Source organism: Alligator mississippiensis, chromosome 3 (assembly GCF_030867095.1).
Source record: "Alligator mississippiensis isolate rAllMis1 chromosome 3, rAllMis1, whole genome shotgun sequence".
In the NCBI taxonomy this organism is placed as follows: Eukaryota; Metazoa; Chordata; order Crocodylia; family Alligatoridae; genus Alligator; species Alligator mississippiensis.
The window spans coordinates 224,772,212-224,785,772 of record NC_081826.1 but is presented as its reverse complement, the minus strand read 5'-3'; the positions used below and the strand labels follow the sequence as shown (position 1 = coordinate 224,785,772).

Genomic DNA, 13,561 nt, shown 5'->3' with positions numbered 1-13,561 from the left:
CCATTCTGCTTTAGAAGGATCACTCTAGGAATATGAAACTGTTCTCTTCTGTGATTCACTTACTGACTTTTTTTTCTTTTGAAACTGCTAAGAGGAGGGCTGCAGTGGTAGTTGTAAGGGTATATTGTTTTATTTGGTGAGGATATTAGCTCATTACCAGCTGGACAGAGTTGCTAACTTAGTTTCACTTAAATAACTGAACACTTGTTATGTCGTATAATAATTTTGATCTCTATTGACTAGAACTGGATTTGAATGAGTGAGCTAGAATTGAAAGACTGGTAACATAGTACAGTACAATCACATGAATCATTCAGATGGCCTTTCCAAGATGTCTCACTCCAGTGCATGCTGAATCAGTGAAAATTTAAAAAAAACTTCCCTGTATTAGAAGAAAATATACAACATTAAATGTCTCTTTCTTTGCTAAGTGCTAAAGATTCAACTATCATTTACATTTTTTTATGTTCTTGTTAGAAAGACAAGCAATTTGACCCTCTACGCTTTCTTATAATTAGATCATTTTATTAAACTCTGCTGTGACAGGTCAATTGCTTTTTTTTTGTGTAGCTCTGCAGTTATTGGATTGCTAATTGCATTCAGTATGGTATTTGATGTCTCAACCATAGATTTATTGATTGTTATGTTGTAAAGGATGACAATATCTGCATTGTATTTAAACATGGTACATTACTTCACTAAGACTTTTCCATTCAGTGATCTTTAATAATACAGTATGTTTTGGATGTTTGATTCTCCATATTGCTTTATAAATTGCCTATATTGGACATTTTATAATTTTTTTTAAAAGAACATAGACTATTTTCCACAAGAGGAATGTCAATATCCAAAGTGGAGGACCTGCACTATATGTTTGCCATCTCTGTGGTGCTGTTGTTTCTAGTGTAGCCAGTGCATACCACACTCCTGACTTATTTCATATTGTGTGTATAAAGTATAATGTGTTTCACATGTAGTAGATTATTTTATGTAATCAAAAGATGTATGTTTGCTTACTAACTGATCATCATTGAAGTACAGGGAGAGAAAGCGTAATTTTGTGATCCCTTTTCTTCATAAAAAACTGATCAAAAGCCTGCTAACCCTCAAAGGAAGGCTGATGCTGACTCTAAAGGGCATTAGATTAAGCCCTTGTTATCCTGATAATATTTTTCCACTAGACATAGTTATTTTTCTGCTCCGATTTAACGCCCCCCACACCCAAAAAACCTTTCCCCCGCTCATTAAATTGAAAAGTAAATCTGTATTTTGAAAAGTTCTGCATAGTAGATTGAATGCCAGAAAAAAAAAATTTTTATATTTTAGGCTGAGAGCAACTTTAGTGAAGACGAGGAAGAAAAACTTCTAGCTGCTTTTTCACTGGAGAAGCAAGATCTTCTTCTGGTCCTTGAAACCATATCATTTATTCTGGAGCAGGTACCATTTTTATCTGTAAATTAAGTATTTGAAATGTACTGTTTGTTGATAGGAATATAAATACAGGGGAAGTTAAAGTAGATGTCCTGAAAACTCGCATCTTAAACATGCTATTTTTTATTGAAGACTGCATTCTGTCTCTTTTAGTAGCACTAAATATTAACTGACTCTTAGTAGTACTTGTGCAGTGATGCTCTACATTAGGGATGGGAAATGTCTGGCCCACGGGCTGGATCTGGTCAGCCAGGGACTCTTATTTCCCAGCCTTGCTTTCCCACATAGCTTGTGCCAGTCTCTATGGAGATCCGAGCATCAGCCACACTGGCAACGCACGCAGCAGAGCAGCGCGTGGGGCTGCCCCAGAGCCAGGGTAGAGCCGGGATCTATAGCCTGCATGCTCCGGGCAGGGGCACGCATGCAGGGGATCATGGCTCTACCCCCGGCTCCACACAGGCTGTCACTGCTGCAAGGAGCCAGGGCAGAGCCATGACCCCCTGCCTGGAGTGTGCAAGCTATAGATTGCGGCTCTGCCCTGGCTCCAGAACAAGCTGCCCTCACTGCAAGATTCCCGCAGCTCCAAGGCAGCCCCATGCGCTGCTCTGCCACACACACTGTTGGCGTGGCTGAGGCTTGGGTCTCCATGGAGACTGGTACAAGCCATGTGGGCAGGGGTGGCTGGGAAATGGAGTCCCCGGCTAACAAGCAGTCCAGAGGTTGCCCATCCCTGCTCTACATGATGTGAATACTGGTGGTCTCTTCGTACCCTCCGCTTATCAACACATTTCTAAAGATCATATTCTGATTCTCTTGTTTACAGTTTGTTGGATTGCCTTGTTTTTGTTTTTTTTTAAGTACATAGTTTTGTAAGATTTGCAGTTACTCTGCAATACCCCTGTTATAATACTTACCCTTTTCTTAAGGGGGACTACTCCTGTGAATGAGTGTCATGAAAGTTGATGGCACTATTTATATAGTAAGAACTTGAAGGCCCAGCTCATACACTTTGCTTACTTTTTCTCGCAACGTTATTTTAATTTAGTTCCGGTTTTAAAATTTTTCTCTGAGGTGTTTAATATTTAGTTTTTGCTGTAGAAAATATGCCTATATTTTGTCAAACATTCTTTAGAAATGCTTCTGTGCTCTACTAGGTTTTACTGAAATGAATACAACATTTTAGAAAAAGAACTTGGGATAGGGGAAGAGTGCAAGATTTTGGCTTCAGTTGGGAGAGTGAAGTGATGAGAAGCATATACTAAACCAAAAAGAACAGAACACTTATTTTCATTTGAATGGGAATATAGGGTAGATATAATTCTTGCTTTGATGAATAATAGCCGTGTAAATAGACTGGCTTTAAAAATGTAATTAGATAATGGTTAATTTTCTTTTGTTGTAACAAAGGTGAGTTCTCCTTCATTTTCCAGTTAAATAAACCCTGAGAAAAAGCAGTCTTATTCAGAAGTTTTTTTTTTAAAGCAGGTGTGTAACTTGAAGTACATGCCAAAATGCTTTCTTGAATCAGATTTGCATATAGTAATGCAGTTTTACTTTATCATTTGAGTGATTGTGCATGTATATTTTTCTATAGACATACGTCCAGTTCTCTGGAGCCGGAGTCTTGGTAGCAGTAATGCTGTGAATGTCTCTTGTTCTCTACTGAGGAAATAAATGTGCATGACCATATAACTCCCTTTCATTTTTTTCTACTCCTACCTATGGAGTAGGAAATTTCTGTTTCCCTTCAATAAACAGTTTTCTCTTAGAGAGAAATATTTTCCTAACTTTCCTGAGGGAATTCTTCTTCCTTATTTCCTGGAGTTCCTGGGTTGTAATTATGCAGAAGTTAGCAGGTTTCAAGTGCATGCCTCCTACAGAGCTCTTATGCTTTCTAACATCAAGTTGTTTGTTTTGTTTAGCCAAGGGACACTTGAAGGATAAGCGTTCAATTTTCTAATCCTCCTTATCTTGTATTAGAAAATGTAGAGAAATTTGCTTGAGGGAAAGCATATTTTAAAAAAGCTTTGGGTTCCTTTCTTTGTACCCTGGTTATTCAGCTGCTGAAGAGCTGAAAGATCCTACTCAAAGAATCCCCCTCTAATGCCATGTGGAAAAGTGGTTTCTCTTTCCTTCTCCAGCTCAGGCCACACGCATGGTATGCAAGTCTAAATTGAAACTTCCCAAACTTCTCCATAAAGACTCACTTTACAAACACCCATTATAAATCTTTGATCATTGAATTGGGATTACAGCGAAGAAACACTGCTCCTATGCACTGTTTGAGGAGCTGCTGTTGACTCCTGAACTGATATAGTAGGTCTTGTTGAGATTAACATCATGCAGGTATGCCTCACTTAATGTTGTCCTGGTTAATGTTGTTTTGTTATTACATCACTAATCTATCGGAGAACGAACTCATTTAAAGTCACGCAATGTTTGTTATAACGTTGTTTGGCAGCCGCCTGCTAGTAGGTAACTATGTCGTGACATAATTGCGTTTGCTTAACATCATTTCGCTTAAAGTTGCATTTTTCCAAAATGTAACTACGACATTAAGCGAGGAGTAGCTGTATTCTTCTTTCTCTTGGATACCCTTCACCTCCGGTGCTGACAGCTGCAGCTCAATTGAAACTGACAGTTTCAGTACCTGTTATTTCTGGGCCTCTTTCTTCAGCTGAAGAAGCCCTTTGAATTAATACATATTAAATATAATATATCTCAAGTTAATATATTGGGAAATAATATATATCTTTTTTCACTTGAGCATTTATTAGTGGATAGCAATCTGCTCTCCTTCCTGGCACTATACTTATCACTTCTCCTGCATATGACCACTAGTTTATTCAAATTGTATTAAGCACCCTCTGTGGTATTGATCTCAATACTGCTTTTGGTATGGAAGGCTGTTACTCATTTGAGAGCCACTCCACCATTCCACAAAGATTATTATGCTGTTGCTTCCAGCTGAAATAAGGTGGTAAGCAATGTTTCCATACTAAAATCAGTAAGGGCAGTCATTCTGGTAGATTCCATAGTTTTGTTCCAGACAGGTCCATGCCTAAGAAATCTTCAATAGGTTTCACCAAAGTGGCCCTATAAACATTTACAGCTCTACCTTAGCCACATTTTGCTCCATGAAATGCCTGTGGGGCACAAGACCTATCTTTTCTCACTCCCGATTCCTCACTTCCAGTTGCTCACCCATGAACTAGCCAGGTTAGATGGGAAGTTCAGCCTTCAGTATCATTGGCGCAGATAGCCCAGTTAGATGTAGCAGAGGAAGAGATGTTGGACTAAGCATCAGCTTACATCTCGCCCTCCTCTCTGAATGAAGCATTAGCTAGGAAGTCTCTTTTTATGACCAGGTTACAAAACGCCTGGATGCAGGAGTAGGGGTTGACGTCGTTTACTTAGACTTCAGGAAGGCCTTCGATATGGTATCCCACCCCATACTGGTGAACGAGTTAAGAGGCTGTGACTTGGATGACTACACAGTCCGGTGGGTGGCGAATTGGCTAGAGGGTCGTACCCAGAGAGTCGTAGTGGATGGGTCGGTATCGACCTGGAAGGGTGCGGGCAGTGGGGTCCTGCAGGGCTCGGTCCTTGGACCGATACTCTTCAATGTCTTCATCAGCAACTTGGACGAGGGCGTGACGTGTACTCTGTCCAAGTTTGCACAAAACTGTGGGGAGAAGTGGACACACCGGAGGGCAGGGAACAACTACAAGCAGACCTGGACAGGTTGGACATATGGGTGGAAAACAACAGAATGAAATTCAACAAGGAGAAATGCAAAGTGCTGCACCTAGGGAGGAAAAATGTCCAGCATACCTACTGCCTAGGAAATGACCTGCTTGGAGGCAGGGAAGCGGAAAGGGATCTTGGAGTCCTAGTGGACTCCAAGATGAACATGAGTCGTCAGTGTGACGAAGTCATCAGACAAGCTAATGGCACTTTATTGTGCATCAGCAGATGCATGACGAACAGAACCAAGGAGGTGATACTTCCCCTCTATAGGGTGCTGGTCAGACTGCAGTTGGAATACTATGTGCAATTTTGGGCACCGCACTTCAAGAGGGATGTAGATAACCTGGAGAGGGTCCAGAGAAGGGCCACACATGTGGTTAATGGCTTGCAGGCCAAGCCCTATGAGGAGAGGCTAGGGCACCTGGACCTCTTCAGCCTCCACAAGAGAAGGTTGAGAGGCAACCTTGTGGCTGCCTATAAGTTCATCGTGGGGGCACAGAAGGGAATTGGTGAGGCTTTACTCACCAAGACGCCCCTGGGGGTTACAAGAAATAATGGCCATAAGCTAGCAGAGAGCAGATTTAGACTGGACATTAGGAAGAACTTCTTCACAGTTAGAGTGGCCAAGGTCTGGAATAGGCTTCCGAGGGGGGTGGTGCACTCCCCTACCCTGGGGGTCTTCAAGAGGAGGTTAGATAGGCATCTAGCTGGGATCATCTAAACCCAGCACTCTTTCCTGCCTATTCAGGGGGTCGGACTCGATGATCTTTTGAGGTCTCTTCCGACCCTAACATCTATGAATCTATGAAACCATGTCACCTATTTATGAGGACTTTACAGCTGTTCAAATGGGCTTGGCTTCAAATTTAAGGAAATAAATAGAAAAGACTCTGGCAGATATACACCCTAAAAGACATGCTTAAGGGGGAGCAGTGATCACCACTAGTAACATGGTTCTTGATCCAAATAAAATGTTATGGAAGACACCAAGTTTCCTGCCATCTGCTTCTTAAAGGACTAGCAGGTATTAGGATACCCACCTTTCAGGGTGTTTGAGCAGTTCTTTATGCACCTTGGTGCACAGTTTCTTGTCATAGCAGCTGTAAATGAATGCTTGGAATGATTACAAACTAAATCAGTGCCAAAGGAAAGAGTGTAAAAGAAACTTGGACTGTTCAGTTGAAACAGATCTCTTCTTGGAGCTAATTAGCCTTGACACAGCATGGGGTTAGTGTGGCTCTATACTGTTTCCAGTTCCACAGCTTGTGCATGCAGATCTAGCTCAGATATTTCTGCGTGGTGCTGTAAAGTCTTAATCTAAATCCCTTGGAGAGATACTGCTTTAATGAAGTTGAGAGTATCCTTATCAATATCTGGAAAGAGTCAATAACGAATCTTTTGAATTGGAACAGGTTTTCTGTGTGGGCTGTGGCCAGCCAGCTGTCCCCATTCAAATGAGATTCTAACATAGTTTGCAGTATTTAGTACACTGAAGAACAGTGTGCTGTCTGGTAACTTAGAGTTCAGTTAGCTGCAATCTTTCTTGGCTGTTCATCCTTGGATACAAGGAAAAGGAAGTTTTCTCACATGCTGCAAATGACAAGGTTTCTCAAAGGCCTTGTCATGACTTTGTACATACAGGTTCAAGACCGATTCAGTCCAGTTTTGAACTTTCTTTTTTGATTGTTGACACAGTGTTCTGAGCATATGACCTCCTGTTCTCTTTTGTACATGATGTAGAAAACAGCACTTGTAGTAGCAGTAGTACTACAGGTACTTGTGGCAGATCCGCATCATACCATATTTCTTAAGAACCGTCTCTGAGACTGCATCTAAAATTTGCCTAAGGTAAGAGCTGGCAGTTTCTGGGTTGAGCCTCTGGGCGGGCAGTGGGTCAGCTGTGAACACCACTGTTGGGCTCTGCATCCAAGCTTCTGAACCTGGGCACAGTGTCCACAGCTGCTGCTGCTGACCGTCCGCTGTGGCGCAAGCCCTGCCTAGGTCCACTCAGTGCTTGATACTGCTGGGTTCCCCGCTGTCTGCCCAGCACTACATGGAGGCTGGAGCTGTCAGTTGCCCATGGGCCAGATCCAGTGAGTTGGCAACTATCCACCTGTGGACCAGATCAAACCTGTTGGTGGGCCAGTTTTTGCCCACCTCTGGACTAATGCAAGGGAATGATCCAGTCTTCAATACAATCCTTTACCAAACATTACGCTAAAGTTCCAGCTTTCTAGTCTGACATGAATTTTGTCAAGGCAGTCCTTTATTCACTGACTTTTGGTAGACTCAAGTCCCACCATCTGCTTTGGAATCACTTGTAATAGATTGTATATGTGTTTGCTCAGCGTTACTCTTTGAGATGTGTTGTGTACATGCACATTACATTCCTTCATGCATACCTTGAATCTTAGGAATAGTCATTTACAGTGTTCCATTTCAAAGGAACTGATAGGGCATTGGGACAGCCACACCCTTTTAAGTCCTCTGCTGAGAGCAGGAGAAAACACAGAGTCCTAGATGCGCCACAGTAGTATTGCTGGCAAAAGTCTCCAAGTAGTATGTCCTGGGTTCACATACGTAACCATGAAGTGTGCATGTACAGAACATAAAGAACAGCGGTTATGGTGGAGATAAATAATGGTTGTGTTTCTGTTTTTAACAGGCAGTGTATCATAATTTGAAGCCAGCTACTCTGCAACAACAGCTGGAGAGCATTCACCTTGATCAAGACAAAGCAGAAGCATTTGCTAGTGCATGGGCTGCTGCAGGTCAAGATACAATTGAAAAGTTCAGACAGAGGATTTTGGCTTCTCAGAAGGTACTAATTGTTCTTATATAAAATGGAGCAATAAATATTTTGCTTGGAGCTAAAAAGTTTTTCATTTAATAGAAGGGAACAGGCGTATGTCCTTGTTTAAAACTGGTAATTAAAATTAAAAATAAAATGCAAATATTACAATGTTAATTTTTGCGTACTGTTGACCAGGAAAACTGTTCAGAGGCCAATAAAGAAAGGTATGTCACATTCTGGTGTTTCTAAAGTTCACATTTTAAAAAATTCACAGGTATGTCACATTCTGGTGTTTTCTCTGTTGCCACATATAATTTACTCGTAGCTTCATATATGCATGTTTGCAAGAGATGCTGGATCAGGCTTTTTTTTTTCTAGTGGAGGTCTATTTTTATTATTAATTTAGGTAGAGTTTTAGTAATTAACTGGCAAATTGCCCGTCAAGAATGATGGTCGGAGGAGTGGGTGGGGACAGAAGCCTCCGGCCCCTCCATCTGGGGCGGGGCCTGCCTTCCCACTGCCGCTTTGGGCCGGGACTCGGATCAAATATTTGTGGCAAATACATATCAAGATAAATAACTTCCATAGTTTGAGTACATGAATGCTAGATTTGCTCATGGGGTCCTGGGCTTCTGCCATTTTGAAAATGACATGTTCATAAATACCTAAATATGCAGGATCCAAACACTCAGAAACACTAAAATGCCAGAAAGAATCTGGAAGAGCTTTGTTTTACCTTTAACAACAAACTAAGTTACTGGTGTATCAAATGAAATCTATATATTTGTCTTGATCAAGGCAAATATGTGATTTCATTTGATAAACAAGTAACATTGTTTTGCATGTTTACTGGTCTAAAAACAGGGTACAGAACCACGATTTGGCATTGTCCTCGTCCTTAGTAGGTAACTACATGCTCCGAACTGCTTTGCTGCTGGCTACTGTCAGAGATATGGGAAACTAGCGGACTTGTCTTTTTGTTCCCCCCCATTATTTGGCCCTATCAAAGCTTGCTCTGTGCTTATACTGCTTAATAATAATTTGGCAATTAATGGCTTCTCTGGAATTGAACCCCTGCTTATTGATTAGCGGATCAAAACAGGTTATGGTCTGTACATGACCTTGTTTTTGAGCAGTAACATAACTAGGGGTGGGCAGTCAGAGCAACAGAGATGTGTGCAAGAGAGACAGCCACTGACATCCAGGTGCAAAACTTCCTAGTTGTGCCTCTGAGTGACATGCGGTTGCTTCCTCTTCTTTTCATTTACTGATGGAGTCCTGCAACAACGGTTTGATCTAGTAGATGAAGAGTCTGCTTTCGGAGATTTGTTTTCACCTTGCGTAGTACAGCTGCATTTTGTCAATGTCTTGCCTCCCAATAATGGGCAGCCTTAGATTTTTTGGCTCATAATTATTCTTCCAGTAGGAGAATACGATATAATGGAATTTTTCACATACCTTAATTGTCTACCAGTACAATACTTTTCTCAAACCTGTAAGAGAGCTGTGTGTAGGACTGCAGTGAACTAAATGTAGCTCTTGAGGTATAATTTGAATACTAGGATAGTATTATCAATTTATTTTTCTTGCTTGTCCTAGAAATCTTCAAGGACTCGGTCCTGCAGACCCTTTTTCAAATAAAATATCCCTCTGAAGTTAATGGGATTTTCTCCTGACTAAGGACTTGCAGTTGGTTAATAGGCCTCAAACAGAACACATTTAAAAAGACAAATAGGACGTATGGCCCATCTCTATTATTAATGACATACGAGTGCACAATGTAAGTGTAGGTTGTGTTTCATCCAATTGTTTCATTATTTATTTGTGTACTCTTTTAAGTGAATAATCCTATTTTTTTTCCTGAATTTTGCTAACCAGAAACTGTATACTATGGGTCTTGAAGTCAACAAATAATCTTTTTTGACTTTACTGAAGGTCATTTTTGATCACTTGCACATACTTGATTATGTTTGTATATCTTGGGCAACAGTGGGAAATACATGCAGTATTTCCTTATTTAGAACACATTGGTTTAGTCTTGGCAGCTCCCTTACTAATGTTTTTATTTGCCTTTGTTGACTTTAAATCACATATAGGAATAATGAATGTTCTTTGAGGAGATGTTTTACTTTGAGAGTGGAATACTTTATAAATGGGATAACTGTGACTCCCACTATTGAAGTGAATTGATAACAATATATTTATTTCTTTAAAAAGGTTAAGATATCTGAGGTAATATTTTTCCCAAACAGGGAAAACTGCATAGATGCATCTATAGGTGTATTAGATGGCCAGATGCCACCCTTTGAATACTTGTTGTATGTGTACATTTTGATACATGCAGCTTCCCATGCTGTCACCTTTTGTATGGAAATGATAGAATGTAGTCACTGGATTTTCAAAGGAACCTAAGGGAATAGGTGCCTAAATGCCATGAAAATTTAATGCAAGTCAAGCAGCTATGTTTCTTAGCTGCCTCTGGACACCTCAGCCCATGTGTATGAAAATGTTTGTGATGAATGTAGCTGCAAATGAAATCAGGCATATATAAATCAACCTTTTTCTTACAAAGTAACTAAGACTTTCTGAGAACTTATTTGAGAATATTCATCAAAATCTACTTCCTGTAGGAAGCTCCAGCATCATTAAGGTGAACTTTTTATCTTCACTTTTCAGTATTTTAATGCGTCTTTCTATCTAATTAAATATTTGATGTGGCTCTACTTAAAAGAAGAACATTAAAGGTGGTACTATAGCTCCAGTAACATTTCATGTTGCTGTAAGCATGAACTATGAATGTTCAAATTGTCTAAAAATGTCTTCTTTTTAGATTCCTCATTTGGAATACCATATAGAAATATTGTACACGCTCATATTCTTTCCATTGTGGGGGAAGGTTTCAGTACATACTAATGAAACTGCTAGAACTTATGCTGCCCTTCAGCAGATCAGTTGTTAAGGTCCATTCTGTACATCTGATGAAGTGAGCATTAGCTCACAAAAGTTTGTGCTGTGTATAAATATATATGTATAGATCTAGTTCAGGGTGGCCATCATAGAGGACAGTCCGGTTGTCCTCTCTCCTCTCGTGATATGAAACCTGAAGCCTTTATGTCCTCTATTTTTCTCTTGATTCTTCATAGAGAATCAAGAGAAGCCATAAAGGTGTCGGGTTTCGTATCAATAGAGGACAGGGTAGTAGAAAACTGGAATGTCCTCTATGATGGCCACCCTTCTTCTGCCCCTCTATTTTATCTACTTGGATTAATTTATAAGGTACAAATTTATCTTGCCTCCCAGTCAGTTTGATGGCATTTCTTTGTTTTGTTATAATACAATGTGTGTGTGTGTGTGTGTGTGTGTGCATATCTGTGTATTTTATCATTTGAATATTAGATCAATTCCAAGGCTGCAGGCAATGTTCTGACTAGAATGACTTACTGGCTTTTAGTGAAAATCAGAAGATGGGGAAAAGCCTTTTCCACTTGGAATTGATCTGTAATTTCCCTGTTTAATGCCACCTAACAGCTGTGGGGGAGATGCACACCAAACTGGAGGAACTGTAGGAAAGTGAATACAGGGTGCTTCATTACTTCTCTTTGCTAGTGTGATGCCTCCCAATTATTGGCTTTGTATTGGAAGTGAATGAAAGGGCACCAGCCATTTCCTGTCCTGTCCAATCTAGGGGTAAGGTGGTGAGGAGAAAGGTATGTTGGACATGAGAGTAAAAGTCACACACACAACCTTTTGCAGGGGTTGAGGAGGAATTTGGGAATGAGGGTCCAAAGAAACCTTTGCATGGGTCAAAGGTAGGATGAGTAGGTTAAAAAAAAGTCTCTGATATACGGGAGTTGGAGGGCATGGACCCCCTGGTGTTGATTTAGCTAAGTCTTCCAAAGCAATGTCTTGTGTAAGCTTTTATTGTATTATTGACTGATCTTATGGCAGCCTTGCATGCTGTAGCTGCTTGCTCCTGTAGAGACTCTTTATTTTCCATTTTAGTCATTTGGGTTCTAACTACTTTCCACCTTATTTTGTAACGACTTAGTAGCCAACCACTGAATCGTTCAAGGTGTCTAAGTGTACTCTACTGTTTTCACTTTCTTGATGCATTGCATATCCAAGGTCAGATTCATAATGGTCTCTTTCTTTTCCAGTTGGCTATGCCACTTCAGCAGATACCACTGTGACTTATTATTTCTGTAGAGTTTCATTGTTTAGCATATTAATAATTCAGGCAATAGGAATTGTAGATAAATCAGTGTCTTGATCTTTTAGGATAGAAATGGGTGAGTTTATGGAATGGGTAATAGGATGGAGTGTTCCTGAAGTAACAATTGGAGCATATGATGTATGGATTTGAGTATCTGGTGGTTGACATTATAGGTTTGAAAGGAAACTAATTTCTGCGCAGGACGTGTTTGGCAGTTGCATGCTTTGTGACTTCTCTTGGTCACCTCTAAGGGACATTAAGATTCCTCCCCCCCCCGCCCCCCCATTTTTCTGTGAATGTTATCTGGCTTTTAGGGGGGGGGGTTTGGCCTGCCTCTGGGACATTGGGTGCAAGTAGAGGTGAGTTTGTCTGGGTTGTGGTAGTACTCCTGATGGAACTAAAGTAATTTCTTAGGAACTTTGGCTAGTAGGTTTTGCACTCGTGTATTCAGGATTCAACCATTTGGTAGATAGGAGGGAACTTTCCCCCTAGTCAAATTGGCAAGGATCATTTCTTTGCTTTCTTTTTGTGTAACACAGGGCGTGTTTTTCTTCCTGTGATCATCCTGCTCTATTTGGAACTGGTGAGGCTTTACCTGGTGTCCAGCTTTGGGACCTACAGTTCAAGACAGATGTGGACAGATTGGAAGGAGTCCAGTGGAGTGTGACAAGAATTATTAGTGACTTAGGAGGCATAACTTATGAGGAGAAGCTGAAAGAACTAGGTTTAATTAGTCTGGAGAAGAGAAGACTAAAGGAGTGCTTAATAAGTCTTCAAATACCTAGAAGGCAGTTGTAGAGAGAATGGAGATGGGCTTTTCACTGGAGACAAGATTAGGAACAATGGCCTCAAGCTACAGCAAAGGAAATTTAGGTTGGAGATTAGGAGGAATTTAGGGACTATAAGGGTGGTCAATTGTTGGAACCGGTTACCTACTGAAGTTGTGGGACACCCCCCCCCACCCCCCATCCCTGAAAATTTTCAGAAGCAGGTTGGATAGACACTTGGCTGGATGGCTTATTCAGGGATGATTCTGCCTTGAGCATGGCACTGGGCTAGATAACCTTGTGAGGTCTATTGCAGCCCTATTTTCCTATGATCCTATATGAAAAAATGCAAAATAGAAGTTATGAAAAATGGCAAATGGAAGTTACTGAGTAGTTTCACTATGTAATCTGTTATTTCCTAGTACCTTTCTTTTGTGTCCCTTTTTTTAAAGCACACAGTCCCAGACTTTTTCAGTCTCATTCTTTGAAAATCTCTCCATATCTGTAATATTTTTGTACTGTCAATTTCTGACTGCCTTCTGTGTCTTCTGTCTCTCTTTGAAGTAGTGTAAATAAACCATGACATGCTCACATCCTGAATAATAA

The 13,561-nt window shown here is 40.6% G+C and overlaps 1 protein-coding gene across 7 annotated transcripts in view; it reads left to right on the top strand.

The window, feature by feature from the left end:
• Positions 1-13,561, top strand: part of COMMD10 (COMM domain containing 10) — a 212,493-nt gene that overhangs the window by 6,015 nt on the left and 192,917 nt on the right. For all 7 annotated transcript variants that reach the window (XM_059724922.1, XM_019484604.2, XM_006275548.3 and 4 more), the window contains exons 3-4: positions 1,327-1,437; positions 7,847-8,002. In XM_059724922.1, the coding sequence (XP_059580905.1) occupies positions 1,327-1,437; positions 7,847-8,002 (267 nt within the window). The remainder of the gene's footprint in view (positions 1-1,326; positions 1,438-7,846; positions 8,003-13,561) is intronic.